Raw genomic sequence first — 21,575 nt, forward strand, 5'->3', positions numbered from 1 at the left:
GGAGGTATCCTCCTCTTCTCTTATACCAGAAAACGAAAGAGGAAGATTGCGACTTGGCTAGGATGTTGAGGTGAATTGGAGTCTTTGCTCTTGGACATCAACGTGGGATCTTTTGTAAATGTAACAGTCATGTCCTAGGAGTCAGTGGGAAGGTCTTCCTTTATTGCAGTGGACACTTAATGAGCTATTTGGTTTCTGCATCGATTAAACTTTGCAACTGTATTGGGGTAATTGGTTACTCTTCAGTTATGGTTCCCCTTGGAAGCAGATGATGAAATATCCGATATCTTCTCTTTACTTCTCAGGTTTTCTACAAGCAGCAATACTCTGTGGGGAACATCAGTTCTGTTTGATGGCTAATTAAACATTAATTTGTGATGATGTTGGAGCAGATTTTAAGTTGGCGGGGGAGTGGGCAAAGAAAGGCAAAACTTAACAGTCACTATAATTATCAATAACCACTCCTAATATAATTGTATTAATTAACGGAAAAAGGATGTATTTCCTGCTGCTGTAAAGTTAGTTACTGTCAGTGTAAGTCATGCTGGGTCAAAAGGATTTCATGGCCAGCTGTTCTTGTCCCATGAACAGAGAGGTAGCGCTGTCCCACAGAAAGTATAAAGAAAAAATTGATATATTCTAGTTTATATTATATATTCTGCTGATGAACAGGAGTGTTTCACTAATTCAATTTAATTCCCAAGGACAAGTGATTGTAACTCCACTCGGAGAATATTAAATTGCCTTAATGGAAAAATAAGCTGGTTTTTTTCTCCCCTTTCTGTCCCCATCTTCCCCATTCAGTTTTCAAATAACTTTATGTGCCTCCTTAGCTTATTAATACACCTCATCTTGCTGTTGATTTTGCATCTAACATTTAACACAGCATTTAACACAGACAAGACTCCCAAAGCTTTTGATCAGACATGTTAAGTAAACTAACAGGACCTCTGGGTCTGCTGCTCTGGCAGATGTTGGATCATGGGACTCCTCTTTTCTCCTCGTCCCCTGACTGTTCCTTATTAAATCAGTTGTGTTGCTTTCATGAGGATCACGGTGCCTCTTTTCCATGCACTGACTGGCCTGTAGGACAAAGACCCTCCAGTCAACTGGGTGACGTTTGCCATTTTGCCATTTTTCAGAAGCAGAACAGTTTTGAAAGCCCCATTTAGCCACCCATGAAATCTCCAGAACTTCCTTCCATGAGCAAAACACAGCAGCCAGAAACCCAAAAAAGCTGGATGCGGTTTTGAATGTCCAAGGTAGAGGTATCAGCTCATGACATGGGGAGCAGGGGACTGGATAGCATCATCCTGGGACAGAGAAGATGGGGCAGAGGGGACAGAGAGCACAGGACTTACGTGTTGGCTTCTCCAGCTTTTAGGGCACCTACAAATGCACCTCTGGGCTGCAAAGCAGATGTTGCTGAGTGCTTTAACCTATTTACTGCTCCATTTGCATACACTTTTCTTCTGTCCCCTAATTGCCTGCTGTTGTCCTCAAGGGTGGCAATGGGAGAGAGTGTTGCAGATCTCATGAGCTATTGTCCATGTCCTGTCACAGCCGCTGAGGTGGTCATCTGCTGGCCTTAGATCCGTTGCTTCGGCACAGTGTGCCCTGATGGCTAAAGCTCTATGATGTTTCTCCTCACCCATCCAATATGCAGGGCCAAATCCACTTTTGTGGTCTTGAGAAGTCTGGATAAACCATGGACGTTTGTGGCAAAAGCTTCTCTCCAGTGTTAGGGGCAGGAGCTCTTTGGAAGGGAGTAAAGTCCTGGGCTCTGCCCTGGCATCCTTCCCTTGTGCAGAACCAGGGTGCTGGTTCCAGGGCTGGGGTCCCTCTCAGGATGCACAAAAGGCAATGGATAATTAAATAGTGGTGGATGAAGGGCCACTGGCCCATAAGCCAGCGTTCAGGATGGTGGCAACTTGAATTCAGCCCTCCAATCATGTGAAATCAGGACCATCCTGCAGTGAAATTGCAGCTGGAGCTTGGATGGCACGGACAGCAGTTTGCTGTCTTCTGATGTGTTTTGTTAGGGCTGGGACAGCACATACAGAGTATGAAATGTCTGTTAAGGAGCTGAGTCGGCCCAGTGGATTGCTGTCTTCATCTGGTGACCAGAAGGAGCTTGATTGTGTCTCTTGAGTTGCAGCACCTCACTCCTACCCCTTAACTGCTCTCCCTTCCCAGGATTGGTATGCAGTTGACAATAACCTCTTTGGGATGGGGATATTTCCTAACTAATGTATACAAGCAGTGTCTATCACACTGATTCCTACAGAAATACAATTTTTTACTGTCATACAGACTTATAACTGCAGCCAAGTCTTTGCTGTCTAACATATATGTGTCTCAGGAGGCTGAGTGCCATTGACTGTGATTTCTGTTGCCTCTGCTACAAGGAGGGGAGAAGTGGGTTCCTGAGTGTTGACCCAAGCCCTGACACTAAGATGATTGTCTGTTATTAACCTGCAGAGTCGTGCATGTATCCACTAGCTGAAGTAACTCCTGGCTGGTGTCAGCTGGTGAATATAAAGCACAAGTGGAGGCTCCACATGAATGTCTACAGAGAGCCAAATCACATCAGCAATGGTCAGTAGAGAGTGTCTAGAGAAAATTGTTACTAAAAGAGGCTCAGAGGATTTTTAATTATTTTGTAAAGTATCTTGGTGGAGTTTCCTTCCACATAGTTTTCCAGCTAATTTTGGAGTTCATATAAACTCACAGCAATCATAGCGTCTTGCAACAGAAGTAGTTCTGCAGCTTAGCAGCGTGTTGTGTGACAAAATACCTACCCCCTTTTCTTCGTTTTGAGACTGATGCCTTCTATTTTCTTGCTTTCTTCTTCTGTTATCTGCTTTCTCTGTTTTGTGGGGTTTTAAAAAATTTTATTATTTGTCTTTTTATAAGCCTTCTACACCACAGTGAGTTTATAAATTGGTCGTTAAGGTTTCGCAAGATGTCTCCAAGCAATGCTGAGCAAATAACTTTTCTTCACCTCCTTGTTCGTTTGCCCCTGCTGTAAGCCCATGCAGTTCTTTACAACACCTTGCTGCTTCAGAGATAAGATCAGTTAATCCTCAGGATACCAGTGCTATACATTTCCATGGGTGGAGAAATTGAATGTGGGACTGTAGCTACCCGAGAGTTGTAGCGTAGGTCTGGGACTAAGCTGAGCTTGGACCTCTGGAGCAGAGCTCCCTTGACCGTGCTGTGTCTCCTACTCTTTGTTGTGGCACAGCTGCTGGTGTGAACTTTGCCAAGGAAGATAATTGGCACGTTTATTAGCCCTTTATGGGGTAAGGTAGGTTGATGTTTAGTGGATGATTGCCCCCCACTCCATTTAAGTTCCATTCCAGATAAACCCACCTGCCTCCTTATGGAGGGATCTTCAAAAGTGGCCATAATTGCAGAAATGTTGCTCAGTTAAATGACAGCATTGTCCAAGAGACACCAAATGACACCTTTGAACAGCCTACTTCAAACCTTTGAAGTATTTTCCTTTGGTCCGGCTAATACCCAGCAACACAAACTAGGTAAAACTATTCTATGCCTGAAAAAAAAAAGAAAAAGCAAGGGAAAAAAATAAATCAAAACCTAACTTCCCTTTGGCTTTTATCCTTGATGTCATCAAAAGACTAAAAAGGATATTTCAGGCCTGACTTCAGCCTGATGAAACAGCAGGGAAGTTCTTTTCTATTAGATCCTTGATACAATCACGTCTGGTGAAATCACTGCGGTCACATCTGCTGAAATCTTCCATCATTTCAGATTTGTTTCAAAAGACTCAATCTTTCTGTTTTTAAAGGGTACGGCTACTTTTCCAGCCTCTCCTTGGTGCCTGGAACAGCGATTAGGTATCAGTCACATATCTTAGACGCTCCCCACCCCAAATGCCGCAGTCAGCTTGTGTCTCCATGTGTGTGCTTGGTGGGGCTGCCTCTTGGGACTGTTTTAATTTGCATTAGGAAATTTGAAACAAAATGTTTGCCCTTCTCCTTAGGCTCAAGGGAAAATAGATGGCAACTCATCTTCAGGATGCCTGATTTTCCTGATAGATATCCTTGAGGGTGCATCTTTTTTGCCACTGCAGTGTCTTTGGGGGCTTTAGATGGGTTTTTTGAACTTGGAAAGAAGTCTGGGAAATTTAACAGTGAGAGAGGTGGGGTAGCAAGAGTGTGTCTGAAAAAGATCTTGCCTCTGCAGGGGTATTGGAGAAAGCGCAGAGAAAGGGAAATAAAAGGAATAATTAAACTCGACCTGAAGTATATCAAGACAGAATCACTTCTTTTCCCTGGCTAACATTTCTCACAGTCTCTTCTTGTGTGTATACTGGATTCCATCAAATCAAACATCTTTTCTCTGCCTGCCTCCAGCTGAAATAGGAAACAAGAGCCCCATCCTTCTTTGTTGGTGGCTCCTGTTTAAGTCCCTCCCGTCTAAGCCCAATGTCTGAGAGAATGGAATGGAATAGAATAGAATAGAATCTCCTTGTTTGAAGAGCAGTTTCATGTGCTCTTTCTACCACCTCAGCACCTACCCAAGGATTTCCACATCTTTCAGAGCATGGCAGGTGGCTGCTGTGGGTGCTACTTGGTGGAAGCAGGCAGCAGTCACTGAATTTATTGGCTCTGCCACCTCATCGGTGGGTCAGTGGCATTTACTAGAAGAAACGGCTATAGAGTTTTTCAGGGCAGAAGTCCTTATTTGCTGTCTACCTGCTCACAACCCCTGATTTGGCTGAATTCTCCTCTTCCTTGCTCCTTGTTACTTTAGTCCTTACTTTCCATGACTATCTTTTCTGCAAAGGGTTTTTTCTACTCCCTGTTCTTGGATGTGTAAATGCAAACAATGTTGACCTGTTGCGGCCCAAAGAGAGCTCCCTAGGCTCCCAGTAAAATCAACATACTTGGAACAGAAGGCACGGGGGGCTTTCAGTCCTTTTGTTTTGAGTCATTAGCTACAACCTTTCTTAATATCTGTGGCATTCATCTCCATTCTTCCACTTGTGAGTTATGGGGTTATCCATGACTTGTGATAGCATGGTGTGCAGAGTGAGCTGATGCTATGAGGAAGGTTGTGTGTCTAGCTGTATCTCTGCTTTCTTGGACATGTCTCTACATAAATAATGACATTGTGTTTCCCAGTAATGAAAGCTGTCGTGTTCCTGAGGTGCAGCTCAGAGGGTGAGCTGGCCACGACATTCATGCAGCACGCTCAGCTCAACCTACTTTAGAGAAGGTTTAAGCAAGGCTACGGTGGGTGGGGAGAAGGTGGATTTTGATGCTGGAAAATTACACTGCAGTGAACAAAGTCGTGATGCTCTGAAAGCGTTCAGGAGTTTGGCTGTTGCCTTGTGTTGGCAGAAAATATGTGCTGGGACTCTAGAGTTACTTCTAACCTGCTATCCATGTAAGTCAGAAGGTCGCTACTGCAAAGCCACTCTCCATCTTTCCCTGAAACAGCAACACCACCGGGCATTAATGTGGTTTCCTGTAGAGGTTCAGAGGCCAACCTGGCACCCCATATTACATCTCTTGTCACAGGGACTAATGACTGTCCCAAGCTGCAGCACTGTGCGGCTGCAAACAGGGAATTGAGAGAGGGGAAAACGGAGAATAAAAGAGAGGTGCCTGGGCATGGGTAGGGAAAAGGATTTGATGCAGGAACTAGGAAGGACATCTGGGAGCCAGATTCTTCTTTTTGAACCCATTGCAAGGAGCTGGCTTGGACAAATGAGAAGCGTTCTTGTTTCTCTGATGCACCTTACAAAATGTGGTAAGAGTAGGTGATCTAGGTTGTAGGAAAAGGTGTCATCTAGGGAAATCATTGTATATTTCATGTTTTCTAGCTCAGTGAGTGGTTTTATGGTGTTTTTAGTACAGTGAGGCAAACTTTTAGCACCTGCATTGCCTTCTGCACTGCATATTCTGTAATGAATTTCTCTTGGGATGGTGCTGGGGGACCTGTGGCACTGATTGGTGTTGAGTGGTAGGATCAGCAAAATTATCCTGTTTTCATCAGAACAGAGTGGATTGACAGGGCTCAGGAATGAATTACCATCACAGTTGCTCTGAGCTGCACAAGGAATTGAGGGCCATACAAGCCCAGCAGTGAAACTCTTCGCTGTTTTTCTCTCTTTTGCCTTGCACCAGCGACTGAGCCAGGGGATAAGAGTGTAGGCATTGCAGAAGTTCACGTGAGTGGATAGACTCTGGCATGAGTAATTTGTTGGACTGGATTGGCTTATGTTTGCTTTTTGTCGAGCTCACGCTGGTTGGGCCAAAGATAGCATCCTTTTTCTTTTTAGACCCATTTTTTTCCGTATCACACTGGCTGAAATGGAGAGCGTGCAAGCGACATGTCTGCAACAATGCCATAAATCCAGACAGAAATAGAATTAGCGGTTCTTTCTGGTTCCTGTGTTTGTATCTGCGAGATCCTAAGCTTAACCAGTCTGGGTCTAGCAGAGCAGAGCAGTATCCGTGCGAACCTTTTGCGCCTTGGAACCTGACATTTGGGTTTTGTTCCACTGCAGTATTATAAAACTTTTATAGCAATGTCATGACGAAGAGCATGAGAAGAGAAGTAATTTAACTCTCTCTTGCTACAGTTAGCGTTGCAAGTTCTTGTCCTGTTTTCACTTGCAGGAAATCCCTTGGTAGCTTCTGAAGTGCTGTGGGGAAAAAAATCCAAGATTGATAGAGGCAGGGAACAGAGAGCAAGCAGAAATCTGTCTTTGCAAGGATTACCATTTCCTAAATGTGCTAAGTCCAATCCTGTCCCGATAGACCCTTACACGCGTATCAGTAGTGTTATTTGTTGGCACTGTCATACTGCATTGTACTCCAACATTTGTTGAATTGGGCTCTTAATCTATGTTGATTATGTATTAATTGAATAAATAAATCTTATGCAGAGCTCCAAATCAATAGAGATGTTTCCATGCTATCTTATTTTGTGTTTTTCTAGGTTTCTTAAGGACATTTAACTTTTACAACCTTACAACCTGTTCTGCAGCATTTGCTAGTCAGCTATTGCGTAATTGTTCTGAGGAACGAGAACCTGGAAATAATATGGCCCAGAAATGCTAAGAAGCAGAAATGAAATGGCTGCTACCATCCCTCCTCTCCAGGATCAGGGTATCAAACAGGCCGTGTGTGGGCTCCAGTTTATTGCTCGGCCTGTCATTGACTTGATTTATCTCTCCAGAAGTCAAGGCTTTGGGTGCCCCCTTCCTAGGCTGGCTGGCAGACTAGCTTAAAAATTCTCTGGAATGAAGCAATCGCAGTTTTTGTGTCTGGGAAGCCTGTGGCTGCCCTGTAGTTATTGTAGACCAACAACTGGAGGATGGAGAAAAACTAAACAAAGGCCATGAAGTGCACTAATAGTGGAAAGGAAATTGGACTTCTGCAGATTTAAAAATCCAGGTGCCTAGAGCTAGCCAGGCGTAATGATCTGAGGTACTTCCTGTGAAAACTATTCTGGTTTTTTTGAGCAGTATTTTGGATGGAAAAAATTTCGACTCGCTCTATTATAAAAATAGGCAAGAAGAATTGAGTTTGTATATAGTTTCTAGCCTGACTCTCCACGTTTTAAAGTACGTGTTCTTGCATAAAGTGCATTGGAGCTTCCATTTTCTTGTTAGTCAAGCCAAATTTATAGTAATCCAGTAAGATTTAATAATCATTAGGAACTAATGAATGCCTTAGCACGTATAAGCATGGCAGATCAGAACATGCCTGCTTTGCATAGTCTGTCTCTCTTTGACCAACTTGCCCTTTATGTGTTGGATTGATGACTGGGGAATTCTGTAAAACAGGTAATGATCAAATGAAATTTAAATATAAACTATCTGGAACAGCCAGTGAGCCAAAGGAAAAGACAAAATTTTGGCTTGGAAAATTGAAGTAACTTTATAAGAGTGAAACAAAGCAAACAGAGCGTGATTTTCTGTGAGGAGCTGTTGTTAAGGTCTGAACAGGCTTTACAGTTGAAATTAGGGAAGTTGTTAGGTAATTCTTTAATGTTTTTATTATTGTAGTAGTCAAGCCATGAACGAGCTCTTCGGTATCGAGCTCTGTAGCTACACATATGTGGAGAGATTCCCTATGGGACTTTGCAGGTAAGCTAGACGTGGAAGGATGGAAGAGAAGTATTGACTATGACTCAGATAGAGAAAAGATTTGTAATATTTGTAATATTTGAAAATATTGGTAATATTTCACTTGACTCAAGAACTTTGGTTTTGCGTGTGCCTTACCTAAGGCTCAGTAGGGCTAGTTCCTGGCACCTATATCACACCTGATGGATACTTAGACTTCTCATTCCAGACAGAGCTGCCTGTTTCTAAAGCATTGAAAATGTTGAAGGAGGACATGTTTCCTAGCTTGTGTCTGCTTTGGAATAGTGTCCAGAAACAAAATGTGTGAATTGAGTTCTCTTTTGAAATGCTGATTCCAGCAGGGAAGGACTGCTGTGCAGCCATTCAGCAGTGCCTTGGGGATCACATGCTCTCCTGTGCTGCTGAGTTTTACTTTTGGAAGCGGGTGGTGAAAAGTCATGTTTTCCCTCTTCCAAGTGAGAGTCCCTACCAGCCTGGGTACGAGTCAGGCCATGACATTTTGGAAGCAGAGAGAAAGCAGGTAGATTGAATCTGAAAGAACTCTGACTATCAGTTGGTATTTGCTCTAGGCATGGGCTTTTCTGTATAATAGCCTGTTACACAAGGACCTTATTTATGTTATTTTGTGACTGCTTATTGTAAATCATGCCCTTCACCTTGAGTCCACTAAAAATGAATTGAAATTTTTCACTTCTCCTTGAAGGAGCTCATTTTTTCAGGTGGAAAACGTTTAATCAGACAGGTACAGCTGCCACAGATTGATTTAAGATAATAATCAGTGGCTGGTTGCTGGCCGCTGTGGCTTGTAGCTCTGCTCTGTTTGTACTTCATCTGGGATGGTTATGTGGCAGAAGAGATGTTCTCAGAATGGAGGTTCTCCAAGCCCAGCTCCAGCTGCCCAGCCAGGTGTCCTGCCACAATACATCTTCTCCATATGAAGGAGCTGAGATTGTGTTGCTTCCTCACCTTGGTAGCAGATTGTACTCTGAATTGCAAAGTCCTCCGAGTGAACTTTAGTCAATGGGGCCATTGTGGGAAATGTGTGAAGAAAAGCCCCAAAGCAGCTTGAACCCATGTGAGGTGGAGGCTTGCTGCTGGTTCTGAGAAAGAGCTATAGTATTTCAGTGCGTTTCTCCCTACAACCAGAGAGTTGTTGCTGAAGCATGGTAGCAGGTCCGTGGGGACAATAAGAAACCATGTGCCAGGCCAAGTGGTTTGAATAACTGGAACTCTTCTTCCTTCTTTAAGGTGAATCCTGGTGGCAAGACACTTGAGGAGAGGCGGTCCAGTTTAGATGCAGAAATCGACTCTTTGACCAGCATCCTGGCTGACCTAGAGAGCAGCTCTCCTTATAAACCTCGGACTCAACAGGTTAGTGGCACGTTGCGTAAACAGAGAGTGGGAAAGTGGCCAGCATTGACTGCTGGAATCAATTTGCTAACTGCTTGGTATTTGTTGTGAGCAGGCATGCCAGTTCCTCCTGATAGCATCCAGATGTGGCTGTCAATAGGGAGAAGGGTGCAGCCTCTGAAGGAGGCACCAGCTCAAAAGCTGCTGTACCTCTCAGTGAAGGGCCTCTGATCCGGATTGTTAGATCACCATGGAGATTGTTTGAAAAATACTTATAAAAAATGGCATTTCATTAGCCTTAACTTTCCACCAACAATAGCCTGTGAATTAAAACCTGCTCAGTTCACAAGTACTTTAATGCCTTTTTTTTTTTTTTTTTTGTTTTTCCTTTTTAATAACTTTTATCTGTCATGCTACAAGGAGGATTCAGATAGCCACGTCTCAAGTTGTTTTCTTTTGGGTTTTGTTGTCTAATCAATGGCGACGAAGTTTCTTGGATCATAGCTCAGCTGTCAGGGTAGCTGTAGCCCAGCAAGGCACACTGGAATTCACACTTACTCTGCTGTGTCTAGACAAAGACTGCAGCGGCGATAGCAGCTCAGCTAATTTTTGTCACTCATCTAGGTCGCGCTTGAGTGGAGATATATAAGTTCGGGTAAGATGTCATGTATTTATCAGAAGAAGCGATGACATCTGAGTAGCACTTTAGAAAGAACAATTCTTGAGATCTCTAAAATCATCCCAAATGTGTTTGTGCCCAGTTGTGCAGCACCTTCACTTCCTACTCTCATGATTAGTTTTATACATACATGGGTCTGTAAGCGCAAATGCAGATGCATTATATGTTGTATTTGTCTTAGCAATGTCAAGCCTAACTAAAACCCCAGAAGTCAAAAGAACCAAAGGGAAAGTCGACTGATGCAGTGCATGCCCATTATCCATATAGGCCTTCTTTTTAGTTTGTGGCTTTTTTGCTTCTTTTCATTGTTGTATTTGTCTTAAGCAATTGAGAACTGATACCTTTGGAGCAGAACTAAAGTTGTGATCACAGTTTGTTTAGATTTGCTCTTGCTTTAGTATGTGAACTTAGCAAACACAGAGTTAAGTCAAGTTTGTGCACTTTTGAAAGTGTCTGTCTGCACACGGAGGCTCTGGCGTGGTGGCCTGTGCAGTTCCTGTCCATTCTGCAGGGACCTCCCGATAAAGTCTCCTTTCATTCTCACAGCATGTACACAGTTATTGCATAAATTTACAGACTTGTCCTTGAAAAATGTTCTGATTTGGACTGGTCACTCGAAAAGAGCAACAACATAAACCAGATACAATTAAGTCCTTCCCCAGTGGGTTTTTGTTGTTGCAATTAGAGACAAGTTTTAACAGTGTGAGTGCTCAGGCACTGTGTCAAACAACCTGTGTTCATTTTATTTGCGTGGGCCAAACATATACTAATTGTACACTGTTACTGGCAATGTTTTTGATGTCAAAACACAGTGAGAGTTAACTGAAAGATAATTGTGCTCACCGTTTTCCTTGGCATTGCCTGTGGTCATCTCCAGCATCTTTGTGGAGACGGGTCGCTTCTGTAACCTCTTCGCTGGGCATTTGTGGTTTGCTGACAGGACCGCTGCCTCTTGACACTATGTCCTTTGGAATCTGGCATTTTCTGAATTGACTCTTTTTTCACTATTGTTTTGTACCAGTAGTGTTAAATAAGTAAGTGACAGTAGTTAAATGCAAAGTTTTGCAGATGTATTTGAGTTTCTGGAGGATTGGAGGGCATAGCACAAGTTTTGGGCTTGATCTGACATCTGAAGTTCATCAGCCTCAAAGACAATATGCGCTGCGCAGTGCACATGCTTCTTCCTGTGGCTGCTTGCCCACAGTTCAGGTGGGGGATCTGAAGACTTGTCCCCCATTCCCAGGAGTGATGGGATGCTGCTGTTCCCCGGTGCGTTACAATAACTGTGAAATCCAGTGGGCAGCAGAAGCTCAATTTCATCTCTGGGACCAAATCCCAACATCCTTTGTTCAGTGTATCAGACTTTCCAGGACTTATTGGTTAACATAATGGTGTCCGATGAAATGTACAGGTAGAGCAGCTTCTAAGTATAGACGTTAGAAAAAGAAAACGCCAGAGTTGAATCTATCATCTGCTGTAATTAGAGTCCTCAAGCAAGTCCTTGAAAGGTGGAACTAGAATGTAAAGCTTTGATTTTTTCCTTTGTTTGATCTGTACAAAATATTAGAACTGGTGAGTCATTTGATGGTCTTATAGTAGGATAACAGATTAGACTGCAAATTGTGAGGTACTTACTCAGAACATCTGCACGTTTATTGGATTACACTTTAGCTGACCTTCCCAAATTTATCAGGTTAATGGCTACAGACAGGAAAATAGAGTTACAACTTGTTTTCATAGAGGATGTTTCCAGTTGTGCTTATTCAGTTAAAATAATATAATAATTTTACAGGTATACCTTGCCCTTGGGTATATTCCTGTTCTGAAATAACAGAAATTTTGTTCCTAGGTTTCTTCTTTATTTTATCTTTAAAATATTTTTAAAGCATCATAAACTAAACTGTAAAATAGTCCTCTCTCACTGGAGTAGGAGTGATAGCAGGGTAATGACAAGCAGTTTATTTAACATACCCTACTTATTGGTATAAATTCACACAGAGGGAATCTCTTTTAATCCTTAGTACCAGTTCAGGATTGCTGTGAGATGCACTGCTACTGGAGGTACCTTTGAAGGAGAAGGATTTGTACCCTCCACAATAGGTTTGGGAAGTCCTTGATGCTTGTCAGAAAGGGTGGGTCAATGTCAGCCCTGGACAGTTTCCCTTGGCCAGCAGACCTGCCGTTGAGGACATGGATGGGTATGAATCTCTGCACCAACCTTTCATCACTTATGTGGGCATCACTTTGGTGCGTGCCAGGTAGGTGACAAGGACATTGTTATGAGCTAAAAATGACCACTATTAATAGAGGGCAGGGAGCGAGTTTTGACGGCTGTGGTCAGCAGCACCCTCCTTATACCCAGTGATTCTGCCTAATTCAAGGCAACTGAGCTGGGAAGTGAAGGTAGAAGTCACCCAGGTCCTGATGGCTGCTGCCCATGCCTTGGGCAGAGGTGGTAGAATGCTGTTGTCTTACAGAGCTGCGTTACCCTCTCCTCTGAAGCGATGAGTATGAAAAGCATTTTCTCAACATAGATTCTTTACAGAGCACAAAAGATCTTTCTTCCCCATAGCAGCAGATTTGGTGGTAGAAGGTCCTACTGTGCATCTGGAACCCCAGTATGAGTCAACCCCAATGTTGCCGAACTTCAAAGCGAAAGGTTCTCTCAAGCTTTGTTCCTGGTTAGTTCTTGTCTCTGTCTTGAGGCAGTTATTGAGAGAGTCCCCTGCGGCTGAGGTTTTCTAGGCATTGGTAGTTTACTTCATCCTGACCATCAGCAATATGCATCATTCTCACCAGAAGCAGCATTCGATCACCATCACCTCAACCCTGGGCTCAGCCTATGATTTGCGGGTGAAAGTCTCTCTGATTGAGACACAGAGACAGTAGTTATTTCCTGTCAAAATTGCACCAACATAGATACCAACAAGAGAGAAAATTATGAGACTAAGTCATTATCTTTAGCTGCAACACATCAGTGTCTAAGGATGCTTTCTGTCATGTGAGGTGGTGTAGGAGAGACCACATTTCAAGAATTTAGCTGGAGCTGGAGTTTTAGAAAGGACCAAACATCATCTGAGCTTGAGAGGTTATATGTGACCTTCACCAGCACAAACAGTTCCAGCCTTCTGATACAGTGAATTGAAATGGAGGAGGAGACCAACATGATCTCACAATTACCATGTCAACAGTATGTTGACGGATGAGATTGCCTTAAGATGAGCTTGCTTGAAAAACTAAAAATACATTATGAAAAAAGTCTAAGTAATATTTTCCTTCTGTTTGGTAAAGTCTAGAAATGCTAGTATGATAAGTAAAGTATCAAACACCTCTTGTATAGCTGCAGCATTTTTTCTGTGCACATATCACACCTTCTAAATGGCAGTAACGTATTGGAGAGTTCAGAGGCAGAGAACCACTATGCCTTTCATTAGTAAAAGGAGGTTGTATAGACAGGTCATTTAGGTGCGTAAATTCCATGGATGGGAGCAGGGGCTATTCCTAAGCTGGGTGAACCTCCACTAGGGGGCCTGGTGAATGCAGTGGTCATCTGGCTCCTCTATTGAAGGGTGTTTTCCCCAGTTTTTGCCTTTCTGCTTAAATCTTTGCTTAAGGCATGAGTGCAGCAAGACCATAAGCAAAACCCCATAAAATAAATGTTTGCATTTTTTTTTAAAACAAGAAAACTTTGTGACTCAGGAGAGAGGGCTTCCAGCAGAGGCTGTGAAAATGAAATACAGGAAATAGCAGCACAGGAAAGCTCAGGATTTTTTGTCCCTGCTGTGAATTATGTATTGGATGCTGATTGCTTTGTCCAGAATTGGACACCTACCTTCTTAAACTCTTAAGTTCTACAACAAATTTCCAATAGATTGTCTGTTTGGTAAAATAGGACTTTGTGGGAGGTGTACCAGGTAATAAGACATACCTAGTCCAAAGACAATTAGCCTTTTATAAATAGCAAATATTGGGTGGCCAAAATTTATGGAGTGTTTAAATAGCAAAACCCCATGCTTTGATAGCCAAGATAAAATCTTCTTGTGTACAGTTCAGTCCAGAGGGGACTGGGCTGGCACTCTGGAGACCTGTTTCGTTCCCAGCTACCAGCACTATGCTAAATGACCTCAAACATAGCATTTCTACTCTGCTTCCTCTCAAAATCTCTTCTATGCTTGTAGCTTGGCAACATCTTCAATGTTATTTGCCTCTTACTACAGATATGTATGGCTTCTAGCAAAATGAAACCGTGGTCTGGGTTCAAGGCCTTTAGGTGATGTTGTTGTACAAATGAAAAAGAGAAAGAAATGATTCTTTTCAACTAACAGATGGGGAAAATTAAGGCAGAGCTAGGTGAGGTGTCTTAAGGATTAAAGCCTACATCCCTGCTTCTGTATCATTGCCCCCAGTACTAGACATCTGCCACTATCCAACACTGTCAGCCTACGTGAGTAATATTTTGAAGGAAAAGAAGCTCATTCTCAATGTGAGCTGCAGGACAGTAAAAAAAGGAAAGAAAATTAAATTAAAAAATCTGTGATACATTTTCATTAAGTTCTAGACATACTGGGAAATAATGTCTTCTAATAACAGGAATTTAAAAGGGATTTAAATGTTTGACAGCATTGGTTGTTATTCCATCACTTCTTTTGACAATTAGTTGAGGATAACAAAAGCAGTGAAAAGACAATGGACGTATTTTCTTTCAGATAGAAGAGTTTCAGCTGTAGGATGGCAAACCACGAAACAAGGGAAAACGTTGAGTGCTGAAGACTCCTAGAGCACTTGTCCATGTGCATTTCTGATTTTAGTGCCTCACTTATAGCTGTGTCAGGAATGCATGGCTAAGAGTTTGTGTGTTTTATCATTGTTTACGTGGAGCTGTATCTCCAACCATGAACAAAGCTTCCTACTTGGCAAAGAGCAATGCATTCTCCTAGCAGCAAAAAAAAAAAAAGCCCTATGATTACTCGTGGTTTGGGCTGTGGCATTGACATACAGTCTCTGTGAAAAACATTGCTGAATCTGTATTCAAAACAGTCTTTGCAGATTTTCTAGTCGAGGCTCAGAATCTGATTTCCTTGTTCCTGTTATTCATAGAATCATAGAATCACCAGGTTGGAAGAGACCCACTGGATCATCGAGTCCAACTATTCCCACCAATCTGTAAACCATGCCCCTCAGCACCTCATCCACCCGCATCCACCTGAGCCTGGCTTGCTGGGTTGGTAAACGCCAAAAGGATTTTATAAGCACAGCCTGGGGAGTATTTGGTAGCACCCGGTTGTTGTCAGGAATGGTTTTTTTTTCTTTTAATAAAGAAAATTTAGGGGTACAAGGAGATTAAGATTAATGTGACAGGTTCATAATTGATTCTGTCATCCTATAGCATTTATATGACACAGAGAGTTTGTGATTTACAAGGACTCAGAGTAGGATTCAGCTGTTTCAGGTGTTCAGCCTGGTACTGAGTCTTTTATAATGTAATTTGGCTTGAAATCTATGTGTGACCTTCTGCCATCCTCAGATATGATATCTGGGGTAAATAGAAGTGTCCATGCCTCTTTCTGATGGTTTTAGCACATCTAATCTGTGGGCATCTGTGTAGCTCTGCCAAAAAGGCTTCTGAGTCCAGCAATGAGGCGTGGTACCCAGGCAATACTTTCTAGTGTCAAGGGGCTCTCTGTATTTGTTTGTCTGAGGCTGGTGCATTTGGGGTTTTGTGGGCTTTTTAATCTCTCTTGTTGTGAGACAGAAAGGCTGATTGGGAATAAGCCCATTCTCTGAAACTGTGCATGCCCTGTCCATCCTAAAATGTTGATGACCGTTTCATAGGACCATCCAACTTCTGCAGAGCTACACGTGCTATGCAATGCTTTTCATGAAGTCCATGAGTTGCTGCTGTTTCCTCACTGACTTGGATGGCTCATGTGAACACAGAGGGAAAACAGTGTCTCATAGAGGTGCGCCCATGCTGGTGTTGGGCTGGTGAGATCTAATGTTTGTAGCAGACCCGGAGGGCTCATGCAGGCTCGCTGCGGGGAAGGGCTGTTCTCAGTGGGCTGTGACACTTCTGCCATAGTCACACCTTCCGGAATTTCATGGGCTGTTTTAAAGGCAGGGCCACCTCTGAGAGCTGCTCTCCTGCTTCTGGCTGCGCTGTGCCAGCTTTGTGCTGTTTGGAAAACCCAAGGTGATTACTTAAAGTAGAGGGGAAGCATCCCATCTGGAGCAGTTTCAGTGGGTTCCTCCCAGCACTCAAGGAGTCCAAGTCTAGGAAATTCTTTCTCCTGCAGTTCCTCTCTCCAAAGGCAGAATGACATTCCTACCCCATGTGGGTGGTGTTCAAGATGTTCACAAGGTTGAAGCTTTCTAGGAGAACCGCTGCAGGCATGCTGACTGTAAGCGGTGCACGTCTGTCACGCCATCCGTGACTCACCTGCAGGCAGAGGATCGTGCACAGGGCAGGGATGTTCAGACACATACGTGTGAGTTGAGAGGCATAGCCAAAAGATGATTTCATGTATGTTTGGATTTGACCTTTCTCTACAAGAAAGGGAAACCTTCCCACGCTCATCAGCTCCAGCCAGCGTGTGCGGCAAACTGACGCTGCTCTGATTAGCAGATGCTCGAATCGTTTGCATCTGCTCGTAAGTATTAAACCTTAATCCTTTTGATAAGAGCATGTCTGTGAAGATTTTTAAAGAAAGTTTTCTGAGATCCTGGATTATCAGCTCGTCACAGATGAACAGGATAAGAGTGACCTTTGCAGGGTATTATTTTCCTCTTGTACTATCATCAGAGTGAAAATAAAGCAGCACTATTCCTGCTGTTTCTCTTTTCTGATGTATAATCAAATTCACAGAAGTCTCAATAAGGTTTACTTTTCCCCTCTTCACTTTCTCTTTTTTGCTTCTGTTTAGGTTTTTCTGCCTTACGTCCTTGGCTACAGCTCTAGATGATGACTAGCGGTGGATATATTGGATTTTAAAATCTGTGCAGGCATCTCAAATTTGTGTGTGGATAAGGATAAACATTTACTTTGGGAACAGTAATAAAAAGCAAATAGTACCTCATAGTTTGGTCTTTTTTTCATTCTGCATTTGTGATTATTTTGTTGAGTGGTTGAGAGTGGGGCTCTTAACTGTCTAGAGTTTTTCAAGGCCTTCTACCTATTGTTGCATTTTGTTTTCTGACTTTTTCCCTGCAATGGGACAAGCTGCTGTATACCATCATCTCAGGAAGCCTGTCATCATTTCCCCATTCTTGGCTTTTGGCACTCGCAGTGGTTTGGCACTTATCTCAAAGGGACCTGGTGTTCTTCTCAAGCTGTCTGTGTCCAGCCAGCAAAGAGCAGCCACCTGTGGGGCAGAGACCTGTGTTTCACTGGGACACAGTCTCTGCTTGCATCCTTGCACGGGTCGATGCATCTGAGTGCTTCAGCAGCATTACATTTACCACCACAACAACAGCCCTGTGAAATACGGAAGTATGCTTGCAATTTCATGGGCAAAGGAGAAACCAAAGCACTGCGAGATTAGATTAATTAGTTTGTGCAGAGGAGCTGAGGCCAGACCATGGACACTTCCCTACCCCATCACAGATTTATCCTCTTCTTGTAGCCATGCAAATGAATGGGCAGAGAGTGCATGGGAACGTTCCCTGTCAAGAGGCTTTGGAGTGATCTGAGGCTTGGGGAAATGTTTCCACCTCTGGTTCACACACTCAGGAAAGGCAGAGGCAACAAAACCCCTTACATTTCTTTGGTGGGATGATGTTGCGTGATACTCAGCTGCATTTTTGTGATCAACAGGTGATGGGCTTCTTGATGTACTGTCTTGCAAGCAAACTCTGAAAGATTCAAACCCCCAGGTCTAGAAAGCTGCGGTGTCTTGGACCTGTATCATCACTCTTTGATCTCATCAGCGCTTTAGAAGTGGGAAGTTTTTCTGTGCATCTGCATACAACTGGAAGGAACTATATGATGTTGAACTTGGTCCTATGGCACAAGACTGTGATGATCCCCCACGTGCGGCAGCTGCTCTCCTCCACGGGGCCCAGCAAGGGGATAGATGGTATATTTTGAAATGAAGTCACAGTTGATTAATTCTTCCCACCCAGTTCCCATTGGTGTCTGGTAGTTGGCTCCATCTGACATACAGTTTGAATCCAGCAGCCGCTTTTAAGTGGGTCTAAGAGGGCAGTATATGTATGCAAAACACAGTGGCTGGTCAGGAGGGTCTTGGACCTGTGACCCTTGAGGAGCTGCAGTGTGGTGCCAGCTGTCCTTGCTGTGGCCCATGGTCTTCCTCATCCAGATGCGTGTACAGCAAGCTCCAAGCCCACTGCCTGTCTCGCAGGCAACCTTAATTTTTACTCTTCCAGACTGCACTTTAACCAGGATCTCTGACCTGAAACACAGATTGTTTGGCTGACATACACAGAGAAATGCCAAGGCTAATACTAGAGGGAGAAGGGAAGCAGGAGGGGCGGTCTGGAGAGATAGCAGAGGGGAACAGAAAGGGTCAGAGTCTGTTCAAGATGCAAGATGCAAGTCCATAGGAAATTAGGCTTCCTTTGTTCTGCTCTGTATGGGTTTTGTTCCTTTTGTGTTGACTGTTTCTCTTCTACACACACTAGGAACCAGCTGCATTTCCCTCCCTGTCAGGGAAAAGGAAGTATTTCAGAGCCAAAGGAACAGCACAGCAACTTGGAGAAACACCTGCATGGCAATGCATCCCTTGGGACTTCGCTCCAACTGTGGTCTGTGCTGAATGCATTCCCCAGACCATTTCCACCAAAGTGGGAATGATGGCTTTGTGGTTTGTGCGTTACACTCACAGCAAGGAGACATGAGTTACTGTTGAGTTGTGCTCTTTGAAAGAGGAAGGCAACTAAGTTCTGTGGTTTAATTTTCTAGATACATTTGAAAGGAGAAGGTTAGAACATGCTAGGGAGCCCTAGCCTTTAAAGTATGGCTTTATCAAGTTTGTCTTGGTTGCTTGTTGGTGCCTGTTTGCATGAGTGCTTTTCACACTTTTATTTTTGTAATGCCCTGAGGAGGGAGAAGTTTGATTCTTTCCTGCAAATGGAGAGCTGAGGCACAGAGAGACGGTGCAGCTTCTTGTGAAACAGGGCTTTGGACACACATTGGTGACATTCTTGGATAGTTTTGTCATTAGCGGGTCCATCCTGTCTTTCATAGTCTGATCATACAAGGGTCTGTCCTAGCAGGGAGGGAGGACTCCTCCCTGGAACCCTTGCTGGACGGTCCAAAGGCAGAGCAGATCTGTTTCCGGTCTCAGTTCAGGTAAGACTGCCTGGAAGAATCTAGAGCTCCACAGAAAAGTAGGAGTTGACCATACAGTTTGTATGTTAGACACTGCTACCAGTGCATAAATAAACATGATACATATATAGCCTGAACATATCTCAGGATTGTTGCAAGATGCTCCTAGTTCAAAGCTGTTAACCATTAAAGTAAGAGGCAGATGCATCTGTGGATGGTTTAAGGGTCTGTGTCTATATTTTCCCTTATTGATTGCCTTTTCCGTTCCTGTCTGGAACCTTTTGAGAAATGACTGCAGTGCTGAGATGCATTGTCTCTTTCTGTATATTGAAGATGCCTAGGCTCAAAAAAAAAAACCAACCAGCCCACACCCAGCCTGTATCTGAAAGCCATGAATTGATAGCTCCTCACTATAGCTCCTCAAATAACTGTAAATTACTCTAGGCTGTTACAGTTTCATTGTAAGAAGTTCCTTCCTTGACTCAGACTTCTTTGCATCACAGTAAAATGCAATTAGGTGACTTACGTATTGTGACTTGGAAGCACTTAAAATTTTCTCAGCCTTTTGTTGTCAACTTTTGCTCAATAGCAGGCTTGTGGACTGTGTCGCTTGCCTGTGTTAGCATATATTATCACCATATGGTGTTTCAATAGTGAAGAGGAAACTTCTATGATTATGTTAGAGAGGATGAAATGAAAAAAAAATTACAGCAAGATAAACCTTACATGCTGCTTCACAGCTGAAAGTGAGCTCTAACTAACTGCTGTTTCTATGGGAAATCAATAATATGTTGGTCCAATGAGTATTACTGTCTGCTCACACAGACTTAAAAAGAACAACAACAACAAAATGAACAAAAAATGGGCTTGGCCAGAAAAACGAGAGTTTGATGCAGTTCTTATAAATACTTCTGCCAATGTTTGCAGTCTGAGCCTGATTCTTCCCTTCCCAAGCAAAACATTCAAAGTCTTACATTGAATGACCTGGATGAAAGCACTGAGTGTACCCTTAGCAAGTTTGCAGACGACACTAAGCTGGGTGGAAGTGTGGATCTGCTGGAGGGTCGGGAGGCTCTGCAAAGGGATCTGAACAGGCTGGACCGCTGGGCAGAGTCCAATGGCCTGAGGTTTAACAAAGCCAAATGCCGGGTCCTGCACTCGGGGCACAACAACCCTGAGCAGCTACAGACTAGGAGAAGTCTGGCTGGAAAGCTGCCTGGAGGAGAGGGACCTGGGGGTGTTGGTTGACAGCCGACTGAACATGAGCCAGCAGGGGCCCAGGTGGCCAAGAAGGCCAATGGCATCTTGGCTTGTATCAGAAATGGCGTGACCAGCAGGTCCAGGGAGGTTCTTCTCCCTCTGTACTCGGCACTGGTGAGACCGCTCCTCGAATCCTGTGTTCAGTTCTGGGCCCCTCACCACAAGAAGGATGTTGAGGCTCTGGAGAGAGTCCAGAGAAGAGCAATGAAGCTGGTGAAGGGGCTGGAGAACAGGCCTTATGAGGAACGGCTGAGAGAGCTGGGGGTGTTTAGCCTGGAGAAGAGGAGGCTGAGGGGAGACCTTATTGCTTTGTGTAACTACCTGAAAGGAGGTTGTGGAGAGGAGGGAGCTGGGCTCTTCTCCCTAGTGACAGGGGACAGGATGAGAGGGAATGGCCTCAAGCTCTGCCAGGGGAGATTTAGGCTGGACATTAGGAAAAAATTTTTTGCAGAAAGGGTCACTGGGCACTGGCAGAGGCTGCCCAGGGAGGTGGTTGATTCACCTTCCCTGGAAGTGTTTAAGGCACGGGTGGGCGAGGTGGTAAGGGGCATGGTTTAGTGTTTGGTAGGAGTGGTTGGACTTGATGATCCGGTGGGTCTCTTCCAACCTGGTTATTCTATGATTCTATGAATTCTTCACTAGAAGGTAGTTTCATGTCCATAAGTACTGCGAGAGCAAGCCCCACAGTTTTACGGCATTATGCAGGTAAAGACAGACAGGATTGTTGTGATCATCTGATCTGGTTACTAGCATAACCCAGGTCAAAAGTCCTTGCTATTTTGTCATAAGTAGCATTGTTGTTTATCTTTGGGTTGATGAGAATCTGGGTATGTCACCCTTTCTGGAGTGATTTGTAAGAAGTCGATGAG

General features: G+C 43.7%; 1 protein-coding gene across 3 annotated transcripts in view; it reads left to right on the forward strand.

Moving 5' to 3' along the window:
• The window catches only part of LPP (LIM domain containing preferred translocation partner in lipoma), a 741,798-nt gene that overhangs the window by 562,968 nt on the left and 157,255 nt on the right, over positions 1-21,575 (forward strand). For all 3 annotated transcript variants that reach the window (XM_069864453.1, XM_069864454.1, XM_069864455.1), the window contains one exon: positions 9,380-9,502. In XM_069864453.1, coding sequence (XP_069720554.1) covers positions 9,380-9,502 — 123 coding nt within the window. The remainder of the gene's footprint in view (positions 1-9,379; positions 9,503-21,575) is intronic.

Source organism: Phaenicophaeus curvirostris, chromosome 10 (assembly GCF_032191515.1).
Source record: "Phaenicophaeus curvirostris isolate KB17595 chromosome 10, BPBGC_Pcur_1.0, whole genome shotgun sequence".
Lineage (NCBI taxonomy): Eukaryota > Metazoa > Chordata > Aves > Cuculiformes > Cuculidae > Phaenicophaeus > Phaenicophaeus curvirostris.